Raw genomic sequence first — 26256 nt, forward strand, 5'->3', positions numbered from 1 at the left:
AAGGCATGCTGTTGAGCAACTATGGGAACCCCTAAAACAAATTTGGAATTGTTTTATCATCAAGTAGTGCTTTAGACAGAGATGTATCCAAAAACTCAGTGATTTGGGAACAAATACCATAACTTGAAAAGGGATCTAGTTAGGCAATTGTAGAAATGCAGGGTAGGAGGAGAGTGGAGTTTGTGTTTGCTCTATCGTTCTATATTGCTTATTTACTTTATAAAAGGTTTTTGCCCTCCCCCGGCATCCATCATTGATCTTTGAATATGAAACTTGATTTCTTGTTTTTAAGGTACTCGATCCATATTTTCATGCTAGTGATGATAAGCTACAGCATCCTGAATGTGGCCAGCATTCCCAACATTCACAGGTGAGGTTTCGTGGCTACTGCAAGTAATGTGTTTTAGGTTATCCTTTTTTTGTTATAACTGTGTCCTTTCCCCCACCTCCTTTCATTGGAGCTTATGTGCAGTTAATTGATAGTGGTGTGGCAGCAGCCAGATTGCACCAAAAGATTTGCTTTGCCTTTCTTCACGTTCATGAAGGCAGGACTGCTTTTTCTGGTATGACTGGGGACAAATGCATTGCTATGCATGGGAGACCAGTAATCATTAATTGGATGTACTTAGTGGGAAGGAAGTTCTAGGAAAGCGATATGCACTTGCAAGAGTTAGTTAGACAACTTTTTGATGCTACGTATTAAGCTTTAAAGTCCCAAACCCCTTGATGTGGTAGAATCAACATGTTGGTTTGGGAGTCAGTTGTTTTCAGGTGGTTTTTTTATTACAGTTGTTCTTGGTAAGACTTACGTTTTGTGTATTAAATGTCTACGATTATAGGTACTCTTTTATGGTAGCTATGGGATATCTCACGTTATGCCACATTAGCCGGATATACATATTCCACTATGGTATTCTCACTACAGATTTCTCTGGGTAAGTAGTGATAAAAGTTATTTATTTCTTTTATTTAGAGTATTTGCAGGCCCCTCTTCAACCAAAAAGGCTCCCAGATTAATTAAAGCAAAGCAATCCCTGCCTGTAGACTTTACAGTCTTAAAAACACAAGGGAACAGGGATATGGAAGAAAGAGGAAATAATTTGTAATATTACAATGTTTGTATTCAATAATACATAGAAATCACTTTCTTTGTTACCTTAACTGCCCACACTCACCATTATCTCACCAAGGAGCTGGCCTGGCTATTCCAGCAATTGCATCCTTGCTGGATCAAGGAATTAGAAGGGGACTCAGGCATACAGGTTAACTGCCCCCCCCCCCCCCCAATTCGCAACATGGACATTTACTGAGGTGTATAAAAGGTCCAATGTGTTTCAATGTGCGACAGTTATTCTTGTGGACAAGACAATCTTGTACTGCTTTTATTATTCTGCCATCTTTCTGTAGCAGTTCACTTGGGACATATCAAACTCCGTTTAAGTCCAAAAGATTTAAATGAACCTACCTGGGCAGAGGTAGAAATAGATCAGGCATCATATTGAAAATAATCAGTCAAGCACAGCATGATTACTTTTAATCGCGAACCTGTGAATAAAGTAAGATATAATTTTGCATATTGCTCAGTTTCATCTTCTCTGTTTTTGGTTTCTACTTGCTTCAATATTAAAACATTAACACTGTTTCTGCTTGTTGATATGTTCTACCTGTTGGTGTTTGCATTTAATTCGTACTACTGCTTCTCTCTGTAACTGCATGTCTTCTCTTATGCCAAGAGGATTGTGTTGGTGAGTTGCTCTCTTCTATGCATGCTCTTAATGTTTCTGAACTTCTTGCATGTTTGCTTTCAAATGATAACAACTGGTGGTGGTTCAGAGGAATAGCCAGTGGCTTCTGGTGTGATTGAGCACCCTGATCTGTTTTCAGATTCCTTGCCAGCTGGGGAGCCTTGCCTCTTTTAGGTCTTCACACATAATCAGAAACCTCCTTACTATCTGTTTCAGATACGGATTAGTGGGCAACGTTAATGCTTTTGAATTGTTCACATGTAAACAAACACCACCCCTTCGTTTACAATTGTCTGTGCATTTATGCATGAGGCTCTGAAGCAAGGAACCTCTGCTACTCATTGAGACTCCCCAAACAAGTGAGTGCCCTGCAAATCAGGGTTCTAAATCACAGGGGAGCCTTCCAAAGTAGTGGAGAACTTTCAGACGTTTGTGCACAAACTTGTGGTCAGCTGTAAACAGCATAAAAGCGACTTGTCAGAAGGTGTGGGGTATTCTCCCTCCTGTGTGTGCTTCTATCTCATTCCTAATTGAGGATGTGAGTATTTGCACCGCACAATGTGTATGAGACTGTTCAGAGCTAGCACATATTATTTACCTATTCCAAATAGCTCTACCCACCTCCCCAGTCTTTCAACACCATTTACAAATATGACTAAGACAATAACAAACATAAGAATGCAATGAAACACGGAAAAGATTGGAAAAAGCATTAAACAGCACTACCGGTAAATCAACAAGACACTTTGTTGTGTCTCTTTGCCCACCCCACCAGGAGGTAAGCCACTCTGTTCTATACCATAGTAGGTGTGGAGAACTTCTGATCATCCAATGTAACTGAACCACCACTCCTATCATCCTTGACCATTAGCCATACTTCCTGGGGATAATGGAAGTTGACGTTCAGCAACAACTGGAGGACCAAAGGTTCCCCCCACTTGACTTACACTTTCTGAACAGTCTTCAAGCCCTGTAAAGTGTTCATTTCCGTAGTCAAGACCTGATGCATGGAGACCCATTAAGGACAGATTAAGTGCATTCATATTTACTTCATTGTCCTTTAACAGTTCCTTCATGCCCCAGATTTAATTGCATTTCTGTGCATTAAGTGGCAAAGACCTCTGTGAATAATTTTGTCAACTTAAGTGCAGTACACCAAGTTAGGAAATGTGTAATATTTTGCAGTAAAAAAGTTAAAATAATAGTCATTGTAGTCCAGTGCATGCTTGAGTAGAAGTGATCTATATAGCCTTTTAGTTGGTCTTATTTGGTATTAAAGTTCATGTGGCAATATAGTATTGTGGATAGAGTGTTGGACTTGGGCCAGGGAAACCCAAGTTCATATCCCCATTCAGATTGATAGGTCATTGGATGATCTTTCCAAAACTCTGTTGTGATGTGGATAACTGTTGTGATGTACATGGCTTTGAGCTCCTTTAAGCCAGAATATGAAAATATGTAATCAAATGTTGTACCATGCAACATGTGATGCACACTGTTTTCCTGTATTTCATTATAGTCCGTTGATGATTGTAATACAGAAGATCACTACTCTTGCCTTCCAAGTGCATGATGGTAAGAAAAGATACATTTTCCAGCCCAGGGCCTGTCCACACTAGGGTTTTTCACATCACTGCAATATCTCGCTCATTCTTATCCCACACAATGGAATGACAATCTGTCATTCACCTCTCCTGTAGGTTATATCTAAGGAAGTCATTGTGTTCATGGCTGCTGGCGCAATGGAACTTGCTCTCCCTCTCATCCCCCAAATCTGCTCAGGGTTCGTTCCCCCAACTCGCCCAAACAGATTTGGGGAGGTGCAGGAGGAGTAAAGGAAGTGGGAAGTTCGGTTGCACAGCGAATTCTGCAAGACAATGGATTCAGCCCTCCCCCTACAATCTCTGCTCTTTTATTTCTGTGCTTTTCCAAGCCTACTTCATTAAAACAAAAAGAGATTGTAAAGAGCTCCAGAAGGACCTCTTCAAATTGAATGCATTGGTGGTGGTGGTGGGGATAGCAAATTTAATTCAGTGTAAACAAGTGTGAAATGATGCATGTTGAGGGGGGGAAAAATCTTCACTTTGTATATACGCTCATGGGTTTTGAACTCACAGCAATGGACCAGGAACGAAACCTTATAATCAGAGTAGATACCATAACTTGATGAAGATGTTGACGCAGTGAAAAAAAAGGCAAATTCCATGCTAGGGATCATTAGGAAAGGAGTTGGAAAATAAATCTGCCATTATCATATGCTGTTATTCAGATCCATGGTGGGAGACCACATTTGGAGTACTGTGTATGGTTCTGGCCATCTCGCCTCAAAATGAGGAAAGGGTTGTGCTTGAGGGAAGGTAGCGGCAATGTCACAGAACCATTGCCATGTGGCCACGAAGCAACTTTGGTTTAAAGCAAATGCCGGTACAGTGATACCACAGAAACAAAGGCCTTCCAGTGTCTTCTGCACAAAGCTCTCTAAATATACACTGGCAACCTTTTAGGAAAAGTTGAAAGTTTATGCTGAAATTGCCAAGATATTAAGTCATCTTTTTGCAGTTAGTCTGGCTGCCTTTGCTTGGAATTAAGAATAGGAAAGGAAAGCTGAAACACCCACCTACCCACCCACCCACTACCTTTTGCTCTGCTGCTTTCTCTATACTTAGAAGAGAATTGAGGCTTCGTAACCAGATCTGCTAAATTCCAAGTTTGTAGTCTAGTATGAAGATCCTGACGGTTGTCATGATTCTCTTGCTTGGTTCGATAACTAGGTCACATTTATGGAATCTTACCTATCTCACATTGCTTCTCAAAAAACATTTGCCCACCCCCCCCCCCCTTGGGTACAGAACTAAGCAGTAGTTTGCTCCTGTTTTTATTTAAGAGTGGGGAAGGAAGAAAAACTAAAATCATGGAAATAAGGACTTGTGCATCTTCCAGAACAACTCAGAAAGAAACATGCGTTCATTGCCAAGGGTGGAAAATTGTCTGATTGGTGAGGCCCTTTGTGTATGTTGGAGGTTTCTTAACTTGGTAATAAACTGATGTAAGAAAGTAGGCCATGGAGAAGAGGCCAAGAATAAATGTGTGAAAACATACAGTATTTATTAATATACTTGCTAACACTAGCAGCATATTTGACAATTATATGTACCATCCCCATTGTCCTCCAAAATGTGATTTGATTCTTGTGTCACTTATTCTTGCTAGGAATAGGTCGGAAAGCTGAAGAACTAACTGCTGAACAAAACCTGCTTGCTATAAAGTAAGAAAGCATCTCTTTTACTGAACTGTTCCCCTCCCCACCCCAAAAAACCCACACCTGGATTGTATTGTTTCTGTGTGTTTATATAGAATAACTTAAGTGGAAGTTTTCATTGTGTGGCTTAATATGCAGGAGTTCTTCCAGGTTAAAAAATATGTGTAGCTTTTCTTAAAAACAGCAACAACACTGATTGATGTGGCAATAGGATGGGATGAATTTATAAATGAGCACATGCAAAACTGACATGGACCAGAAATAGACCCATCTATCCATGCCTAGCAGAGGCTTTGATCATGGATCTCCTGTGTCATATCAACTTTGTGTCTTGTGTATATATTATTTTGTTGTCTTTGAGTAAAGACAGACTGATCCAGAAGTAGCTTGAACACATGCCCACTGCTCTGGAAACAAGCACATAGAAATACAGTGACTTTCGTGTTCAGCCCAACTTCTTCCACGCTCAGAATTGCTCCCCATAATACTTTTAAAGGAGTAAACCATCTACGCTTCCCCCACATTTTTTTTTTTAAATCAGATTTTAAATTTTAGGTAGTCATTTTGTTAACTGATATTTTATGCAGTACTCTTATGAAATTGCAGCTTCTGCTCCAGTGAACACTGCTTCTCCTCTCAGTTGGTAGAGCATGAGACTCTGAATCTCAGGGCCATGGGTTCAAGCCCCACACCGAGCAAAAGATTCATGCATTGCAGGGGCTGGACTAGAGAGCCAGTGTGGTGTAGTGGTTAAGAGCGGTAGACTCGTAATCTGGGGAACCGGGTTTGCGTCTCCGCTCCTCCACATGCAGCTGCTGAGTGACTTTGGGCTAGTCACACTTCTCTGAAGTCTCTCAGCCCCACTCACCTCACGGAGTGTTTGTTGTGGGGGAGGAAGGGAAAGGAGAATGTTAGCCGCTTTGAGACTCCTGAAGGGGAGTGAAAGGCGGGATATCAAATCCAAACTCTTCTTCTTCTAATTGTGTGGTTGTTTTGGTAGAACAAGACCTTCATTACTGGAATATCTGAGCTATCAGCTCAACTTCCTGAGTATCATAGCTGGCCCATGCAGCAATTTCAAGGACTACATAGCCTTCATTGAAGGGAGACATGTGCAGATGAAGCTATCAGAAGTCAGCTGGAAGCAAAAAGGTCACAATGGACTCCCTGATCCTTCTCCGTTGGTAGGCTGTAAAGTACTAAGAACTTACTTTCAAACTCTTCAGTTGTTTTTGCAGCAGTTGCTGCTGTAGTTAAATACTTTTTAATTTCATCCGTTCAGCTACTCGATAGGATGGGACATAAATTCAAATAATATATTTTCATACTCTATTCCTTTGTGTCAGTTTGGGGCAGCTTTCAACATTTTGACCATCGTCTCTTCTGTAACTTTCCCCTGTTCCGTCTTAATTGTCCAAACCTGCAACTTTCATAGACGAACAGTGGTGTCATAGGCCAACCCGGTCAGATGGGCAGGGTACAAATAATAAAATAACTATGATATCATCATCAAAGTGCCATTGCTTTGAACCTCTAGAAGCCAAATCTAAGGGTAATCAGATGCTGGGGGAGACAGAAGCTATCTGACCTCACAAGACAAATGGACTTGCTTTCTCTGGGTCATGCATCCTCTTTTCTAACATGCCATGATCTACTTTTCAGTAAACTCCTCCCCTCTAGTGTCTGCACAGATCCCAGCAGCCAAGAGATGCTTGAAGTCAAGCAAGTTTCCAGGGATATAGATGCTTATTTCACCTGTTTGTTTGGGGGGGCACCTGTCTAAGAAAGTAATGTTATTGAAGCAATATTTGCTGCACCCGCCCTGGCACTGATTCTGCAAGAAAGAATGACTCCTAAGTGGAACACCGGCATTACCAAAATGGTGCTCAGTGAACGAAGGTGGCTGTGCTCTGCACCGTCTTCACTAGTGCATAATGGGAGCTTATGGTTTTGTGCACATTGCTTCCCACCCTCAACTGCTGCAAACTTCTTACTTGCCTTGTGATTAGTCTCGGGGTTAAATATGAACCACTCCATTTTTGTGCTACCAATTCCTCTTTGCAAAATAGTAAGTGTAAGCAATGGGTGATACTTTTCATTGGCCAGTTACCTCTGAGTATTTTATAGGGGAGAAAGATTTTGCCTTCTCTCACCACTGATGGCACTCATTTTCTTCTTCTTCTTCTTCTTCTTCTTCTTCTTCTTCTTCTTCTTCTTCTTCTTCTTCTAGGGAGCTGTGCTGCACAAACTTTCCATCACACTTGTATCTTTGCTTTTGTTCCTGACCCTTACCAAGAGCTTCCCGGCGACTTATCTTGTTGATAACCAGTTCATCAGCAAGTCTTCGTTCTGGTCTAGACTTGGCTTCCTATATGTTGCCATGCAAGCTTCAAAGCCAAAATACTACTTTGCATGGACACTCGGTAAGATTTAGATACTGCTTCTTTTTTTAAAAAATGTATACACACTCTTGAGGTTGAAGTGATGTTTCTTTTCAGACATTCAGGTAGCATGGCTATATCTGCACATATAAACTCGTGGAACAGGTGTGAGGAATTGCTACTCTTTCTGCTAGGGTATTGGTAATAGAAGTAGTCATGGGAGGGATGCCAGGAACTGCTAGGAAAATAGTTCAGCCAGTGCAAGCTTTTTGGCATGCCAGACAGAACAATCCCCCCTCTCCCTCCTCCGTGTGCTGTTCTGTGGGTTCTCCCAACCCCACTCCCAAGTCAAGTAGGGGCATGTGGGGGGAGGAAAGAGGGAGAAAGCCCCATTGCACGAGTAGGAGCCCCTGCACTGGCTTCTGCTTGGGGGGCTCATTTGTTGAATCTCACCCTTTGTTTCTATTTTTTATTTTTTTATACATTTTCCTTCATAAACAACAGCAAACAACAACAAATACTGACCTAAATTACACAACATAATCTAGCCTAAATTTCCATTACAATCTTTGTTTCTAAACCTGCCCTATATCTCAGGGCCGGCTACAATCCATACATTGACAATACCATATGCAACCATAAAATCACAAATATCTGAAGGGAGTGTGCTGGGCCCAGGGGTTAACCTGAGCAACACGGTCCAGGTCCGGTCCCGAATCCAAGGATTCCACGAGGAGTCAGTCCAACAGGGCCAAGGCAGGAAACCAGGCTAGGTCAGGCACAGGATAATTGACAGGTTCCAGCAAGCAGCAATGTTCTCCCACAATCTGGGGCGGGGTCCGGCAGCCTTTTATCTCTGACGGGGTAACAGCCGGTCCTGATCCCCCGGTGACTCACCTCCCTGTCTCGCCCAAAGGCGAGCACTCCTCCTGCGAGTACTCAGGTCTCTCCTTCTCTCAGACCTTAATCTCTGCAGCTCAGGAGATGCTTTGGGTTACTAGACCCAGAGGCCACCTCAGCCTCTCCTGACCCAACTGGTAGCAGCTGCACGTGATTGCCCAGCAGAGGGTTACGAGGTAATCCCCGCATCTGGAGCCAGGGCAGCCTCAGGCCCCTGACTCGGCTCAGCTGGTGCTTGTTGCAGGGGAATCTGTGCAGACTGGGACTCTTCAGAATCAGACCCCAGACTTGGTTCAGATGCCGCCTGAGGCAGAAGATCCGGTGTGGACCGAGACTCCTCCAGTTCTGAGTCCGAGTCCCAGGCCATCACAGGGAGGGCATTACATAGAAGCATAGAACTGTAAAGTTGTAAGGGACCCTGAGGGTCATCTAGTTCAACCCCCACTGGCAATGCAATTTGAAACCATCCTGGACACTGCTTAGCTTTGCAAATGTGCTAGCAGTTTCATTGCTGCAGCACTACATAGCTAGACCTTTCAGGAAAAAAGTCACTTTTTCATGTCACTACAATATGTACAAGTTCCCACAAGTGGGACATGGAGCAGAACTGCCCCCCCCCGACAGATTTCATGATCAAAAATTGTGATTAGAGAGACACAAATGTTGACCAGTCTGAGCAAAATGTAAATAATATAAGGCATGGAAAAGTCTCAATATATGGGACATATCTCAAGAATTATTGTTCTTTAGGCATGCTTACATTCTTTAGACTGTCCCTTCCTTTTTCAGTTCACTAGAATGTCATATATCACTATTCCAGGTAAGGATGGTGGGAGACTTAGATTAAATTCACATTTAAAAGCAAACTTGCTGAATTTGCACTTTCTGGGACAACTCATGAACCAAAACACAGCCACCCTTTGAAATCATCACTTCTCTGAATTCTGCAGTACTGTTCTCCCTTCAAGTAATGTGTATCAAAAAACGCATGCGCTAGGATAAAGTGTGCATAAAAAGGCCTATCATAGTGAAAATAGCATACAAAAATGCATTACTTTAGGAAACATTGATTTGCAAAAATGTATGCATTAGGAGAAATGTGCAGTAAAACACTGTTGAATTTTCATAAGGACTTTTTTCAATTAAATTTGCAAGTTGATGGGATAATGTGGAGAACCAGTTTAAAGACCAGGAAAAGGGGTAACTGAGAGAGACTGAAATTGACAAAGTGACACCCATCCCTAATTCCAAGTGTGTATTGGAAAGGATCAGCAATCCCCCAGCCCCCCCTAGTTTCTAAAGCCAGGGACACCTGCCGCTTCCCAGCCACAATTCCACCTGTGTAGTCCACGCCAGAGCTGTCCCACAGGCAGGGTGCAGTGCAGCACAGAAAGGTTTGTGCAGAGAAGAGAAGACATCGGAGAATAACTGCTTAAATTGGAAATAAAAACGTAGAATTGGGTGTCCGGAACAACATTGTTGTTTTTTGGGGACAGCAGCGGCCTCTTCTGCATGGCAGTGGGCGAGACTTCTCATTGTTCTTCGTCCTGGACACCAGAATATCATTTGGGCAGCAGTGGCCTTTCCTCGCTTTCTCAACAAATTTTATCTAGTGACACAGAATAGCCTGTTGATCAAATATAGCTGCTGCTAAGCAGTTCTTGCTTGTGAAGTAGGACAGGCATGCTTTTGTGCGAGAGTCAATTACTGAATTCTCTGCTCATGAAAGGGGGGGCGGGGGAGATAAGTTCATTTTTGTCCTAATGTTAACTGCTGAACTTTAGTTGGAATCGAAACTAAGAAGCCAGTCTTCAAAAGTGCTCTGCTAACGCAAGCTCCAGTCAAGAGGCTTTAATCAGTGCGCGATCAGAGCTTTGAAGTTGCTTCTTCAGAAGCAGAGATGCTGTAGCAGAAGTCGATAATCTTCTTTTTCTTGGCAATCACTTGTAGCCGAATAAGATTGTTTTCCATAAACAGGGTTTGAACAGTGAGAGAAGGTCACTTACTGCATCATCACCTTGTTGTGGTGAGTAGGCCTGCATGTTCCTATGACCCTATGAGCGAAGCTGTTGGGAGTCTCATACTCCCAACTACCCAAGGCAGTAAGGTCAAAGGGGAGGAGCTAGGCAAAGAGTGATCCAAGAAGTCATCAGTAAGAGCTGTTCGACAGTGGAATTTGCTGCCAAGGAGTGTGGTGGAGTCTCCTTCTTTGGAGGTCTTTAAGCAGAGGCTTGACAACCATATGTCAGGAGTGCTCTGATGGTGTTTCCTGCTTGGCAGGGGGTTGGACTCGATGGCCCTTGTGGTCTCTTCCAACTCTATGATTCTATGATAAGGGCAGAACAGGCGGATGATAACAAGCAGTATGTTACAACAGCTGTGAAGGTGGATGAAGGCTGTAGCAGATAAGAATCTACTGGTCGTTGTGATACTCATGAAATCAGAATACAGTGGTACCTCAGGTTAAGTACTTAATTTGTTCCAGAGGTCCATTCTTAACCTGAAACTGTTCTTAACCTGAAGCACCACTTTAGTTAATGGGGCTTCCTGCTGCTGCCGCGCCACAGGAGCATGATTTCTGTTCTCATCCTGAAGCAAAGTTCTTAACCCGAGGTACTATTTTTGGGTTAGCGGAGTCTGTAACCTGAAGCGTCTGTAATCTGAAGTGTATGTAACCTGAGGTACCACTGTAGAGCCTTACTGTGAAGACTTTGCATTGATCAGCATGCACTGATCTACACACATAAAACAAATTCATGCATAGGCGTCTTCCAAAAAAAGAAGTCTGTAATATTGGGTTCCTGACTGTAGTGCCAAATTCATGGAGGGTAAGGCTGTTGATGGCTACTAGCTATGATGGCTATGCTCTGCCTCCACAGTTGAAGAAGTAATGCTTCTGAACACCAGCTGCTGGAAGCCACAAAGTGGGGTGTGGGGAGCTGGTCCTGCTTGCAGTTTTCCCACAGGCATCTGGTTGGCCAATATGCAGACAGGACGCTGCACAAGATTGGCCATTGTCCTGATCCAGGAGGCTCGTCATATGTTCTTGCATTACATTCTTAATTTCTAAATAAAGTGGGGTGAGTTTCTAAATAAAATGTCACTGGTCCAGACTAAGTAACTTGAACTTTTGTTTGTAATCAAAGCCACTCAACTTCATAATTGTTAACTTTTCGCATTGATTTCAGTGGGACCCAAGTTCCAACTTATTTATTCTGGATTCAACCCACTATGTTCTTCTTACACAGGTAGTCATTTTGTTAACTGACATTTTATGCAGTACTCTTATGAAATTGCGGCTTCTGCTCCAGTGAACACTGCTTCTGCTCTCAGTTGGTAGAGCATGAGACTCTGAATCTCAGGGCCATGGGTTCAAGCCCCACACCGAGCAAAAGATTCATGCATTGCAGGGGCTGGACTAGAGAGCCAGTGTGGTGTAGTGGTTAAGAGCGGTAGACTCGTAATCTGGGGAACCGGGTTTGATTCCCCGCTCCTCCACATGCAGCTGCTGGGTGACCTTGGGCTAGTCACGCTTCTCTGAAGTCTCTCAGCACCACTCACCTCACAGAGTGTTTGTTGTGGGGGAGGAAGGGAAAGGAGAATGTTAGCCGCTTGGAGACTCTTTTGGGTAGTGATAAAGCGGGATATCAAATCCAAACTTCTTCTTCTTCTTCTTCTTCTTCTTCTTCTTCTTCTAGATGACCCTCATGGTCCTTTTCTACAGTTCTGTGGTTCTGTGACTAGTTCCAAATACCCAAAGGGGCTTTGAAGCTCCTGTTGTTTTTAAAAATAAATCTTAGTTTGTGGCATGGAGAGCTCAAGCAGCAGCTCTCCATGCCACAAAGGGAGGCTCTTTTAAACCAGGAGGAATTTCATATGGCATTGTAGTCTCTTTGTGGTGTGTGTGTGTGTGTTGGAATTAAAGGTCCCACTGGGCACGCCAAAGTCCTTGAGCATGCATAAAGCAGGTCTTTGGATTCCAGCCTAAGACTGTTGTTTTTTTGCAATTATAGCAGATGCAGTCAACAATGCAGCTGGCTATGGGTTCAGTGGTGTTGACAAGACAGGCAATTTCCACTGGGACCTTCTGTCTAATTTGAATATCAGGAACATTGAGGTAAGTTTAAAAGAAAACACCATGAGAAAGGAATGGCATGAGTCTGATAAGATAATTACACCCAGTGAAAAATTATTATTGCTACACAGATATGCATGCAAACAAAAGTTATTTTGTATTTTAGATTATCGGAAACATTTTTTGGTGTGTGTATTAAATTTTTAAAATGTAAAACCACAAAAAAGCGGCGGCTGCTGCTGCTTTTAAATAGAAACTCATGACCATGTCTCACCCTTGGCTTGTTAACTTGAAGAATTTGAACTCAAATATCTGACATTTTCAGCAAGGGCTTCTTGTTATGCACAGTTCTGTTGTAAAAAGCAGTAATCTTACCCTTCACATAAAACATTATACTGATAGATTCTCTACAAGGGATTATTATTTTAATTGAAATATGGATTGTGAGAATCCAAACAGTTTAAGGATGGATTCTGATCCTAACTTAGTAGTAAAGCCCACTGAATTTAATTTGACTTATATGTGAATAGGCATGGTTAGAATTGTGCTGTAAAACAAACATTAGACTCTGGATTTACCGTCTAGGGTTTTGCTGGTGTAAAAAGGTTATGCTTCTTATCTTTTAAAATAAATTGCAAACCTCATCTCTGTGTACTACTTAAGATAAATTACAGACTTTGAAGTTCTAGGGTGGTGAAAGAAGCACAGGCAAAGCATTTGAATCCAATGGGTGAGGATGAGTTGGACTGACATCTTTAACGTGAACGCAGACCAGTAATGTGTGGGGCTTTCCTCTCTCCTAGATGGCAACGAGTTTTAAAATGTATGTAGAAAACTGGAATATCCAAACCACTGCCTGGCTCAAGCGGTAAGAGCAATGTACTCGAGGTGCTTTTACACTGCTTTGATAATCCACCTCATCTGTCCATACATTCATCAGGGCTTTTAACATTTGTCACTGAAGCCTATGTCTACACTAAGGGCTCGTCCCTCTAGCATAGGGCCGAGCGGTTTTCCCCTTGCCCCATTCCTTTCCTATGGAAAAATTCACTCTTTAGCTCTAAATCGGTGCAAATGTCGACCTGGGAGAAACCTGAATTGCTGTTTGCTCCAATTAAGCGTTAAAGAAAGAGCAGTTTCCCCCGGGGGAAAGCAGCGGGACAAGAGCAACTGTAAATAAGCCCTAAATCTTTCAGTCAGCTGTGGGAGACATCCAATGACCCTCATCTACATGTGCAATGGACTTCCAGCTTCACTTTCTCCCTGCTCTACACCCTCATAATCTGCTCTAGGGGGTCCCCCAAGCTTCAGAGCAGAAGAAAGGGAGCAGAGGGGGAAAGAAAAAGAGACAATGCTGTTCCACTAGGTGGACCTTCCCTTGTATGTTTTTCTAGGACTCCAATAATGTTAGGTAAGACGTGTGTTCTTCACTGGGTATTCCTAGGTCAGGTAGGAAGCTACAACCATCAGGTCCTTCCTGCTAGTGCCACCCTGCATGTGAAATGGCTTCTTCAAGGAGTCCTAGCAGGCCTGCTCACTTGCCATTATTGGAAACTGGTTAATACTTCCTTGTGTGGTCAGGCATTTGATTTTGCTGCTATCTCAACTGGTTGCTGGTGTGGCGGCTTAAAATTTTAATTTTCATGTTGTGATTTTATATTTAAGATACCTTGGGGTGCCTTTTCAGATCTGGTAGGCAAGATATAAAATTAAAATTAATGCTTGGGCTGCTGTAACCCTGCTTTCTGTGTGCCTGAGTTAAATAGGTTGAATTTTTACATCAATTCCTCCCCCCCCCAACAAAGCCTTTATTTTCCCCCTCTCTCATTGCGCAAGAGAGTGTCAGAGTGATTTTGTTAATTTGGAAAGTGATTAATTCTGTTTCCACATGCCTACAGACACACAGCAAAATTCCTTCTCATGGAAAATAGTTCTGTTCAGTAATGTATATACAGTATTGGTTTGCCATGCATAAAACCTGTTTGGATTTCTACAAGTCACACTCATGACTTACATTTAAAAACATAATCAGAAAGAAAGAAAGAGAGAGAGTGTGTGTTTCTGCTACAAAAAATTAAAAATCTATACATGCCAAAAATCTAGAAACTTGTCACAAATACTTCTTTTGAATTTCTTCTTTTTCAAAGCACTCCATTGAGTTAAAGCAAGGAAAGTGGGCTAAACTATAAGGAATTCAAACGGGATGTCAGGGAACTGCCATCAGTGTCCGAGGGAGAGAGCAAGCTCCGAAGGGATCCCAGAGAGCGTCCCGGGAGTGGGAGGGGCAGCCCATCTTCTGGGGGAGAGAATCAGCGTAGCTCCAGTGAAGAAGGGGGGGGGAGATGGGGGAATCGGCGAGGCGATCCCATGACTCCTTGCTGGGGACCAGCGGGTAGAGAAGGGGTCCTCTGCTGCCCACGCCCTCCTTGCGCAGAAGGCTTCCGCACAGGGAGAGTAGGCGGAGACTTGGCGTCAAAGAACTTCTTTGTTGGAAGAAGTTTAAGAAATGCCCACTGACAGATTCTGCCAGTGATTGAGACGGTCACGGGCGAGTGGCTGCCCGGACAGGAAAGGTTCACTCAGGCAACCCAGCCAGATATTGGGACAAGCTTACGCACGAGCAACCCCTAGAAGCATTACATGGGAGTTTTATGTCTGGAAAGTATATGTTCTGGGTGCCTATGGACTGACGCTTTTAAAATGTAAGATGCCCTTTAAGATGTCTCTAGATATGAAAATCTGGGTTAGAGAAATGACTGCATTATAAAATCCGAAGATTTACTGTCATGAAAACAGGTTACGCTAGTTGAAGCTTGTCTTGTCCTTATTCAGAAGCGACTCGCCCATTGGGGTGGAGCTGCAAGAAGATACTTCCCAGCAGTGGGGCTCCTGCTGCTAGTTACTAGGAGGGGCAAGGAGGTCTGCCAGGCAGAAGTGTTGCATTGCCCCTGCCAGCGCCCCCACACCAAGCTGACCTCTCTGCCGCCTCACCTCTGGCCGCCTCCCAATAAGCAGCAGCAACCCCTCTGCCAGGAAACCAAGGTTGCTGCTTCGCCATTCTGGGGAAGCCAATTTTGTCCTCTCATAGAAGTATGCTTTTGAAATGGCTCCCTTCTGCCGTAGTTATGAAGTCAGCTTCGAAAGCCTTTGCGATGCAATCCATGTATTGTCTGCACATGCTATTATTTTGGTTTTGCTTTCCTTCCCAGCGTCTGCTATGATAGAGCTCCTCAGTACCCTACAGCTTTAACGTTTCTTCTGTCAGCTGTTTGGCATGGCGTTTACCCCGGATATTATTTTACATTTGTCACTGGGATCTTTATGACACTAGCAGCCAGAGCAGTATGTATCTCCTTTCCATTTTATTTTTAAAAAATGGGCGCAATCTGAAACGTAACTATTCACACTCACTTCTCTTCAGGTCATTGGAACGTGGTTGTGGGCATGAGTCCTATTGGTTTTCAGAGTTTTTTTCTTGAATATACCAACCTGCCTCTGTCTGAAACCCCACATTTTCTGAGCTATCTCACACTGACCTATTTATGGGCCATGCTTGCTATCCCTGCCCCCATTGCCAACCTCCCACTACTCTCCATGTGTTGGGTGGGGTGGAGATTTCAAGCAGGGAGCCCGCTGCATTCATGTAGGCTTATTGTGCCTGGTTATAAATATGTATACAGAGACTCCCTGCTTCAGACCCCAACCCTACACATAGTACATGGCAGGACCAGTCGGGGTGCAAAGGCTTGATTGTACAGTCATACCTTGGGATGAATACGCTTCAGGTTAAGCGTTTCTGGGTTGCGCTCCGCGGCGACCTGGAAGTAACGGAACACGTTACTTCCAGGTTTCACCGCTCGCACATGCGCATATGGTCAAAATGACCTCACTCTTATGCGTGGAAGCCCCGAAACGCGACACGCACAGATGTGCAGTCACGTGTTATGTTCGCTTCAGGATGCGAATGGGGCTCTGGAACGGATCCCGTTCGCACCCAGAGGTACCACTGTAATTGCTTGATGGGAAGATGTCCAAAAGGAAAAAGAAATTCACTTCCTGGAAATCATATATCATCACCATGTTCCTACCAAAAGAAAATTGACAACAGTGTTTGCTAAAGAATCAGAAACTAGAGAAGGATTTGACTGCAGTTCCTGGTAGTTGCGGTAGCTTAGATGGTTCCCCTCTCTTTGTCGTCACTCCTGTGACTGCTCCCGGACATTTATGTAAGCTTGGTATTCTGCTTTGGGGTGGTGGGTGTGCATTCGTTTGTATGCTAATTATTGCATTGGCTTTGGCCTTTTGAGATATCTTTTACTGAATCTTTGTACTTCACAATGCAATCCTATGCATGCCTGCTAGGAAATATGTGTGTATAGGACTGCAGCCCAAGCCACTTCTTCCAGGTCTGTTCAGCTGCTGTTCTTCTCAATTTCTTGCTGAGACACTTCTTTCTTATTTAATAAGAGGAAAGAAGAAACCAAACACTCCTTATTGGTATACCAGACCACATCATGATTAAGTGGATAGGACAGCAGCCATTATGTGAAGATTGCTTTTAAACTTTTTTTTGCCTTTTTAAAGGTCAGGAACAATTTCCGGCATTTCTTCGTCTCCCCAAAGCCCCTCAAAACGGGCTATGACATTGTGACCTGGCTGGTAACTCAGCTCTCTGTCTGTTATACCGTTGCACCATTTGTTCTGCTAGCTGTTGAGCCTACAATTAAATTATACAAGTAAGTCACCACCTATTATTATAGCTGTTGGGGTTGCATCAGGCCATAGCTTTTTCAGATTTGCCAGCCTGTGGTCCACGTTGGGTGATGTTTCATCATGGTTTGAAGGAAAACTAAACAGGTTATATTTGCTAGCTGTGTCACCTTTGGAAGCTCAGTTAATATTTGAAATGTATACTTGGGCCTTTGATGCGGATCTTTGAAAGGAATAATTTTCATTTCATTCCAAGTTGGAAAGTGCACTCAGCAATTTTATTTTTATATCTGTTCCTTCCCTTAAAATTCATAGTGTATGGCGATGGCAGGTTGTTGTGTAGATGGAAGAAGGGTGCAGAACAACACTGAGGGAAGTTCCATGTGAATGTTTGTTAGTAGGATGTGGTGAAAATTTAAAACTGAACTCTTGATGGAGTGTAGACTTATTAAATCTCCAACTCAGGGCCCAAACATACAAGGTTAGGTTTGGCAGATAAACCAGGGCACTTTCTAGAAATCCTGAGTTATTGCTTTGAGAGGCATAATGGTCTGCTCCCCTTTTCAAAATATTTTGCTTTAGTAGTCCAGGAAGAGCTGCAACCCAATATGTTGCATCACTACTCATCATTATAGGTTGTTTTAACCTGACTTCCACTTGCTTTATATTCCTTGCTACTTCTTTCTTTGTCCCTTACAGGTCACTGTACTTTCATATGCACATTTTATGTGTACTTGTCTTGCTGGTCCTTCCAATCAGATCTCAAAAACACATGAAAAGGCAGCAGCTTCCCATTCAAGGCACGCACAACTCTGGCATAAATGAGAAAGCAAAATGATACCTCAAAAGGGAATTGTCGCTCCTCTTCTGTGAGACGCTGGAAAAATGGGTACAAGCAATACATCATTGCAGTGGCTTAATTTAAGAAACCTTTTAAATGGACAGAAAGGAAATGGACTGATTACCAGTTAAGACTTGTTACTGGGTAATGTTTACATCCTTGATGGGAGAAGATAATATATATTTTTTGTAAACTAAAGAGAATAATGGAGTGTCTTTAATGTATTTAAATCCCTGCACACGTCTATCATCTCTTAAAGTTAATCTTAATTATCCAGTGCTTTTGAGAGGTAGGGAAAAGATAATCATTGGGGGTTAGCTGTCATGGACTGGCTAGATGCAGAGGAGTGGGGGGGGGCACTAGCTGGGGAACAACCAAGCGAACCCCCAGGGGAAGAAGGCTCAGAGTGAAGGGACTGGTGGTGAGATGACAAGCGAGTGGTCAGAGGGAGAAGAGGGAGCAGACTGGGGGGAGGAGGTGTCGGAAGCTGAAGAGGCAACAGAGTTTAGTGAGCAGGGAGAGGCCGTGGCAGAGACAAGTCCTGAGTCAGAGGCAGGAAAGGAGGCTCAAGGGGGGTGGGGGCAAGAGGCAGTGATCAGGCAGGCTGCTGAAGAAGCCAGGGAGTCTCACCTCCCCCCCCTCCAGTCTCCCAGAACACAAAGAGGAATGAAGAGGGCAGAGCAAAGAGAGACAAGATGAAGGAGTCTCAGGTTGCATGGGAAGGTCCCAGGGGAGGAGGATACTTAGGCAAATGTGGGAAGACCTGCACTCCCCACAACTGTCTCATCAAGGCAAGATCTACTGGGAAGAGTTGCCGTGCTGACTCAGTCTGAGCTGCTTTTTATTTCTTTGTATAAAGCGTTAACTTCACTGACATCTTGTGAGTTATGGCTGACCTGGACTAGGCATTAGGAAAGGGAAGATCATGGAGCAGGCTGGCTGTGGTTGCCCATAAAATAAATAAAATCAGGTATAGACTGTCTGAGGTGAGAAATGTGGGCTAGACAGGGTTTAAAAGAGAATTACAGGCTTTTCCAGAACGCTTCCTGTTAGACTTGTTTTCTATGCTGAGCTTGGGTGATTTCTCCCCACCACCACCACTGCCACTGAACTCCATAATCTTTTCCTGATACTACAAACCTTTCAAATGTTGGCTGCATTCATTATTTCATGATCGTGTTTGCCGAACAAAGATAAATTACTTTGGCACTTGGAAAATAACTCAGGGAACTTGGTGCAAAGCACTTGACTTAACCTTTTCAGAATATGCTTCCTAATATTCAAAACAATGCTTGTAGGTTTTTAAAACGTAAATGGTTAATCCCTGTTCTTTCCATTTTTAAATAATATGTTTTCTTTATCAAGGGAACGGGATAAATTTAAACTTAATGGAACTGATGCAGACCTCTTGCCCTGTAAGTTTGCTTCCTTGTCACCTGCCTACTCTTAGCTCATAAGTGCTTCCCTCTGTCTGCCCACCTTGTCACCTATAACCTATCCCAATTCAGAAAGCCTACTGAGCCTCAAGGATGGAGTGCCCTGGTAGTGAAAGACATGGGTGTTGCACCTGTCTACTACTTAGGCGCAATGATAATCTTTTTGCCCAAGTGGGTTCCACATTGCATCCACACTTCCGTTCTTTTAAAGTCCTGTTTGGTTAGATGCTTCAGCGCTGAATTGGCTTTGATAGCTTTTTTGTTTTGTTTTACAGTGGGAAAGGTATTAAAATTCTGTATAAAGTTGAGGGATGAAAAAACTTTTTCCAGTTTCTGGTTGGAAAGGCGAGGGGAAACTCTAATCTTAATGAGCTGGACTTTTCCAAATCAAATGATCAATGTGAGAGTAGCATTAAATCACCTTTTAAAAGGTGCAAGTGAAGCAGAATGCCTTGGGAACCAATGTTGCTGCTGTCTGTTATCTCTTAACCGCTGTTTGGTCATATTATGTATTTCTTTGGGACATTTTCATCCTCTTCTTCAATCCAGGGATTCTAAGCGCATATCTTTGTAAAGCTTTTTAAAATAAATAAATTTTTTTAAAAAAAATCCAAAGAGCATTTTTTGAATTATTATTTATTTGAGTATTTATACCCCATCCTTCCATTATAAGAACACTCAAGGTGGATCACAATATATGAAAAATAATCAAAAAGGATTGTTTGGGTCAAGCTTTTATTTTTATGTATGATAAAGGTAAAGGTAAAGGTACCCCTGCCCGTACGGGCCAGTCTTGACAGACTCTAGGGTTGTGCGCCCATCTCACTCAAAGAGGCCAAGGGCCAGTGCTGTCCGAAGACACTTCCGGGTCACGTGGCCAGCGTGACATCGCTGCTCTGGCGAGCCAGAGCCACACACGGACACGCCGTTTACCTTCCCGCTAGTAAGCGGTCCCTATTTATCTACTTGCACCCAGGGGTGCTTTCGAACTGCTAGGTTGGCAGGCGCTGGGACTGAACAGCGGAGGCGCACCCCGCCGCGGGGATTCGAACCGCCGACCTTTCGATCGGCAAGCCCTAGGCACTGAGGCTTTAGCCCACAGCACCACCCGCGTCCCTTTATGTATGATTCCTATGTATAATTTATGTTCATGTGTTTTTGTCTGGCTACAACCTCTTATTTGGCTGCCTTATCAATAAATTTTATTTACTCAGCTAAATTTTGCTCAAGAGTAGACTCACTGAAAGCAGTGGACCGAACTTAGCCATGCTCATTAATTTCAGTGAGTCTACTCTCAGCACAACATAGTTGACTTCCCCACCCCACCGTGGCCTGGTCTATGCTTCCTTTCTGCTGCAGCTGCAGTCTGCCTATGAACTTGCCAGTTCCATTTAGGTCTCCTGGCTAGTTGCTGTTGATAGACAGCGAATTTATTTGATTTGTCAGATCCTTTTAAAAAGGGATCTATCTAAATGCCACAAGTTTTAAAAGCTTCCCTTTCAAAAATGTGACTTCTCACATATTGGGAAAAAGAGCAGGCTTAAAAATGGCATATAGTACTGGTGACATCTAGTGGCCACTGCTGTACACTTGTCCAATCTACGTTTAGTTTTTGAGCTGATTTTAATTGTGTGAGAGGGCAGGGAACTGGCAGCCTTCCAGATGTTGAGATTCATAGAATTGTAGAGTTGGAAGGGATCACAAGGGTCATCTAGTCCAACCACCTGCAATGCAGGAACCTTTCATCAAACGCAGGTCTTGAACTCATCACCCGAGATTAAGAGTCTCATGCTCTGCTAACTGAGCTTCTATTGGGCCTGGTCTCCCATCATCCTTGGCCCACAGATTTCCCTGCCATGCTTTTGTTTTTGTGTGGTTGGGAAGCAACAGCAGCGACTCTGAGAAGCGTGTGGAAAAGCAGTAGAGGAACACAACTTTCTGCTTGTCAGCCAGCAAATCCCATTGTCAAGAGTTTCTGCTCTTTTTTCCACTTTGGATCGACAAATCTCAGGGGGAAAGACTGGATTTATCCCCAGGAATTGCCAGTTGCTGACCCCTAAAATGAAACTGAAGGACTCAAAATCATTCTTGGCAAGGGGTAGTTTCAGGCTTCACCCTTTGACCCTGTTTGGATTTGAGCACCTTTCCAACACAGAAAGGTGAAAGTGTTTGGGGGTTTTTAAGTTTGGAGAAAAAGGTAACTGAAGGCTGGGATGTGATATGATCTAGTTGAGATTCTTGCATTTGCAGGGGGTTCGACTAGATGACTCTCAGGGTCCCTTCCAGCTCTAAAATTCTATGATTCTATGCTAGAAGTTCATAACATTATTAGCAGAGTTGGGAAAGAAGGGACAGAGAGAAACTCGTCTAGCTTTTGCTCTTGTTCCCACATTGTGATGCTGGCTGCACAAGGCCAGAGGAACCTAGGAAATCACCATTTACTGAGACAGCTGGTCTGTCTAGCCCAGTCTTGTCAACACTGGCAGCAGCTCTTCAAGTTTCCAGGTAGAGGTCAGCCCTACCTGGAAAGGTCAGGAATTTAACCTCAGACCTTCTGCTTGCAAAGCCATATACCCTCTCTTTTGGGTTGCATCCCTTGCCTGGTTACCTTATGATGCATGAATGTGAAGATGCCTGGGTCTGTGTTACCTGCATGAATTGAGAATGACCCCCCAAAACATCAGAAAAGAGTTGCCTTGCTTATGAAGAAAGAGTTGACTGTTGCCAGGCAGACCTTTGCTATGTGCAAGGCAGAGTGTGTCCAATGCAGACCTTCATGTGAGTGTTGTCATCAAGCAATCTCATTCCAAAGTCTGGTCAAGGGAGAGGAGCATCTTCAGGTTCTGAGGCGGTGTGTAAAGGTCGGTTCCCTGTGCAGCTATCCATCTGGCAGTGGACAGCTTAGTTGGTTAGAGCATGATGCTGATAATACCAAGGACGCAGGTGTGGTCCCTGTATGGGACAGCTGTGTGTTCCTGCATTGCAGGGGGGGTTAGACTAGGGTCCCTTCCAACTTTACAATTCTATGATTCTATGATCAGTCTTGGCTGTAGGAGATGAATTGGAGAAGGAAGGAATCCTAGGAGCTCTTCCAAGAGCTAGGACAGCAAGGGGAAAACTTGATACTTCTCTGCTTTTCAGACCCTTCCATGACAGGATGGTGAACAATGCTGAGTTTATGGGTGGAAACTCATCTCTGGAATGCTGTTTTGTTTTGTGCCCAGGGCTTGGTATATATAAAACTGCAATGCAGTGTGTCCGTTCAGCAGGAGCATGGGTGGGTGCCTGGAGGGGAGTGGCTCTCATACCATTTTTTGTTTTATTTGCAGTATTTATATAACACAGTTCTCTGGGTGGCTTTCAAAGGAAATGGTGTCATGCAAGTAAAAATACAATACAAGAAAACAACAGTTTGCTGCATAATTGGGTCCCCCCCCAACCAAAGCAGAAAGGGAGACAACTGAAAATATAAAGTGCACTATCATTAAAAGCAACGTTGAAAGGTGAGCAAGACTTGTGGCAGGCACTCTGCTGCTGGGGTGCCACCATCAAAAGGGCCCTCTCCCTGGTCACCCTTTCCCTTATTTCACCAGGCAGAGGCACCCATTTGGTGGACTGGGGCCTGCTGAAGAAGACCTCCGGATACAGACAGGTGCATGTAAGGTAAAGTGATCTTTTCAGTCTCCTTGTCATAATCTTGCTGACTGCAGCACAACTTTCTACAAGGTAGCCCGCTTTGAGTTAGGAATGGACGAATCTGTCAGTTCTCATTTGTCTCTGTTCCTCATTTTTCCTGTTTCATTTTCTCCGTATTTTTGCATGCGTTTGCAATTTTTTAAAAAGGAAAAAAAAAAAGCCTCGTGAAGGTGACTAATAAGTACAATAAGTGGTGGCGGTGACTTGTAAATACACTTTCCCCTAGCATAACTTTTTTTTGTACAGGTTTTTTGTTGGAGAATTGCACCACAATATTCAGAGAAGTGTGAATTTCATAAATAGCTACATTTTGGTTTGTGTATTGTTTTTGGAAGTGTGACTTAACGGAGGATCACACTGAAATATAAACCAAACTAAATTTCTCTCCCATCCTTGGCTACAATTCCTGGAGTTTTCAAGGACCTCTTGTGATAACAGCAACTCCCAAACTCTATGAAGTTTATTAACCCCCCCCCAACTCTGCATTAATTTATTGGGGCCAACTATGTGCATCCCTCCTTTTAAAAAAAATAGATTTAGATTCCGCCATGTTTTGTTTTATCTCGGATCAGTCATGGTGAAGTAGAAATATTTGCTAGAATATTTTAAGATGTGAAACCACTGCTATGATTTCAAGGAACTTTATAATACACTCTGGGACATCTTCCAAAAATCCTTGTGTGTGGATAGTGGATAGAGATTTATTTTATGGGAAGTGATTATGATGTTGCTATGAGATCAAAACAGTGTCTCAGCAGCTACTTCAGATAAATGCTTGCTTCATCCTTGCTAAAACATTGCAGAAGAATGAATAGTAGCTGTTTTCCTAAAGAATAAAGCATATGGCTGAAAGCAACTTGACATATTCTCCCCAAAGAGCATGGAGTGCAAAGAGCACAGCTGCCTGGAGGGTGGAATTGCTTTTGTTTCTCCCGTTGAGAACTTGGAACCATAATCGGTTGCTTATAATCAGCCTAATGGCTTGGATCATAAAATAGGTTAATGTGAGGAAGTTAGGTGGAAGGAAAGTTAGGCAGCTTCTCAGTCAAATTCTGGGCGATTAACCTCTCCTCTAGAAGCCCCTTTGTACCCCATCCCCCATTGTTCAGGAGACCGTCCCAGATCTTCTAGATAAGTTTTTTTAGGGGAGTGTGTGGGGTGAGGGGAGGAGATGGGAAGCTTTTCCTTCTGTGAACTTCCATAAGTTAGCTTATTGTAGGTGCTAAGGAGGTTCTGCCAGCACATCCTGCCCTCTCTTCCCCCTGTGTGCTGTTCTATGGTTTCTCCAAACTACTCCCATCATCCCTAGCTAACAGGACCAGTGGTCAGAGATGATGGGAATTGTAGTCCTAAAACATCTGGAGGGCTGAGTTTGCCTATGCCTCCTGAGTGGGAGGGCAGCCGGCAACCCCTTTGTGCTAGTGTGCTTTGTGCTTGCTTCTGCTGGCAGGACTCATTAGCTGATTCCAGCCCAAAATGTGGCAACAGAGGTGGTTTTAGGGCAGCGCAACCAGTTCCCCCCTACTGGGTGCCTAGCAGAGAGGGTAAGCACCTGCCCAGCTATGGGAAAGAGGCAAGAGGGCTCTGACAGGGTCCTAGAGTCCTTCCTTATCCTCCCCAAAACCTAGTTAGCACTTGCCCAGCTTTGGGAAGGAGGTGGAGGTGCTTTGAGACCCTGCTAGAGCACTCACAGCTTCTTCCCCAAGTGCAGCACAGTACAAGGAATAGTGGGCGAATTTTGGCCTCGCTTAAGGCGCCATAGTACCAAGTCTGCCCCTGGGGCCAACCTACCTTTTTGTCGCATCATGGTGTTTGTGAGGCGGGCTCAGAGACGACGATTGCTGGTCTCTGTGGCATTGCTCTGTCGACCCAGCTGGATGTAAATATGGGCAGGCCCAAAGAAGAGTGCCATGGTGGCAGTGGGCAGAGGACACACACAGGCTCTGATGTTGCATTAAAGGCGGTCTGTGGGAGAGGAGAGCAAATCGACCCTAAGCATTACAGAGAAGGGCTTGTCTTGGTGAAAAGCAATGAGTTCCATTGCACAGTGTAAGACCTGCTGCATTGTCTTGTTGACACGCCCTCAGAAAGCATCAAATCCATTTAAACTCGATCACCTTATTTCATATGTGAAGGATCACCATGACGCTGAAATGTCGGAAGCATGAAGGGAGAAATATATGGCCTACCAGTTCTTGTTGAACTTCAGCTTCTGTCAGCCACAGGCAGCATAGCCCGTGACCAGGGCTGATGGGAGTTGTACTCCAAAATATTTCTGTTGTCCAAAAAACATTAGCCACCCCAAGGATTCTTAGGTTTATGTGACCTATTGAGGGTTGTTCAACATCGCAACTGCGCCTATAAATCTGCTTTGGATCAGGCAGGACTCCTATGATCTTATACATGCATCCATTTTATACAGCCGCGGCTCAATTTATGAACAGTCAGCTTTTCAATCTCTGTAGAAATCCAGAAGCAGTTGACACTTGGGCTTCTGTCCTAGGCACTGTGGTTATCTGCCAGGGTTGGGGTGGGGTTGAGGTAGCAGATCATTTCTGCTGCAATGATCAAATTTTCCTACTTTGTTTGAGATTTTATTTCCCAGTGGATTAACGTTTCAGGGCAGCATCGCAGGCGGAGGGCAAAATTCAATTAATTGAATATGAAATATTTATAACCCTGCTCTATATGTCTATCAGAGAAAGGTCCTTAATAAATCTTCTCATTAGAATGGACTAGTGACTCATGCCTCTCTGCTTCTGTAGTCGTTCGGAATTTAAATTCAATTAATCTGCTGTCCTCGTGAATATGATTTAATTATTCGGAGGGGGAAAACCACTGCATTCGCAAGATAATGACACATAGGGAGAGGACAAAAAAGGAATACCCTCTTTTCCCTTTAACAATGGCGGCTAATGCCCACCAGAACTGGTGGGGTTGTTAGGAGTCTGTGGGGATGCGGCCAATGAGCAGGTACGGCCTTGTTATTCTTCTTGTGTCTCCACCCTCCTTGAGAAGTTACTATGGAAACTTAAGGATTGGCCTCTAGGCCCAAGGTGCCCTAAACTGTCTCTAGATATAGTTTGCTTGCAATTCCTATCAGCACCAGTCAGCATGGTCATTGATCAGGAATTATAGGAGTTGTACAAAAACTGGAGGGCCCAGCATTGGAGAAGGCTGCTCTACAGTAAAGATTCCAGCATGTGCATTTGT

At 43.7% G+C, this 26256-nt stretch overlaps 1 protein-coding gene across 5 annotated transcripts in view; it reads left to right on the forward strand.

Moving 5' to 3' along the window:
* Nucleotides 1–26256, forward strand: part of MBOAT1 (membrane bound glycerophospholipid O-acyltransferase 1) — a 42421-nt gene that overhangs the window by 9664 nt on the left and 6501 nt on the right. For 3 of the 5 annotated variants that reach the window (XR_014513374.1, XR_014513375.1, XR_014513376.1), the window contains 11 exons: nucleotides 293–370; nucleotides 840–935; nucleotides 3265–3320; nucleotides 4956–5010; nucleotides 6005–6188; nucleotides 7235–7427; nucleotides 12299–12402; nucleotides 13164–13228; nucleotides 15570–15702; nucleotides 16945–17096; nucleotides 17770–17959. Coding sequence is in view for 2 of the 5 variants with exons in the window: in XM_083449524.1 (XP_083305650.1) it covers nucleotides 293–370; nucleotides 840–935; nucleotides 3265–3320; nucleotides 4956–5010; nucleotides 6005–6188; nucleotides 7235–7427; nucleotides 12299–12402; nucleotides 13164–13228; nucleotides 15570–15702; nucleotides 16945–17096; nucleotides 17770–17908 (1255 nt within the window). In the remaining 3 variants the exon portion in view is untranslated. Of the gene's footprint in view, nucleotides 1–292; nucleotides 371–839; nucleotides 936–3264; nucleotides 3321–4955; nucleotides 5011–6004; nucleotides 6189–7234; nucleotides 7428–12298; nucleotides 12403–13163; nucleotides 13229–15569; nucleotides 15703–16944; nucleotides 17097–17769; nucleotides 19957–26256 lie in introns of those variants that run through there. The other 2 variants (XM_083449525.1, XM_083449524.1) reach the window with 1 other exon arrangement.

Source organism: Podarcis tiliguerta (assembly GCF_965153285.1).
Source record: "Podarcis tiliguerta genome assembly, chromosome: 7".
NCBI classification, from domain to species: Eukaryota; Metazoa; Chordata; class Lepidosauria; order Squamata; family Lacertidae; genus Podarcis; species Podarcis tiliguerta.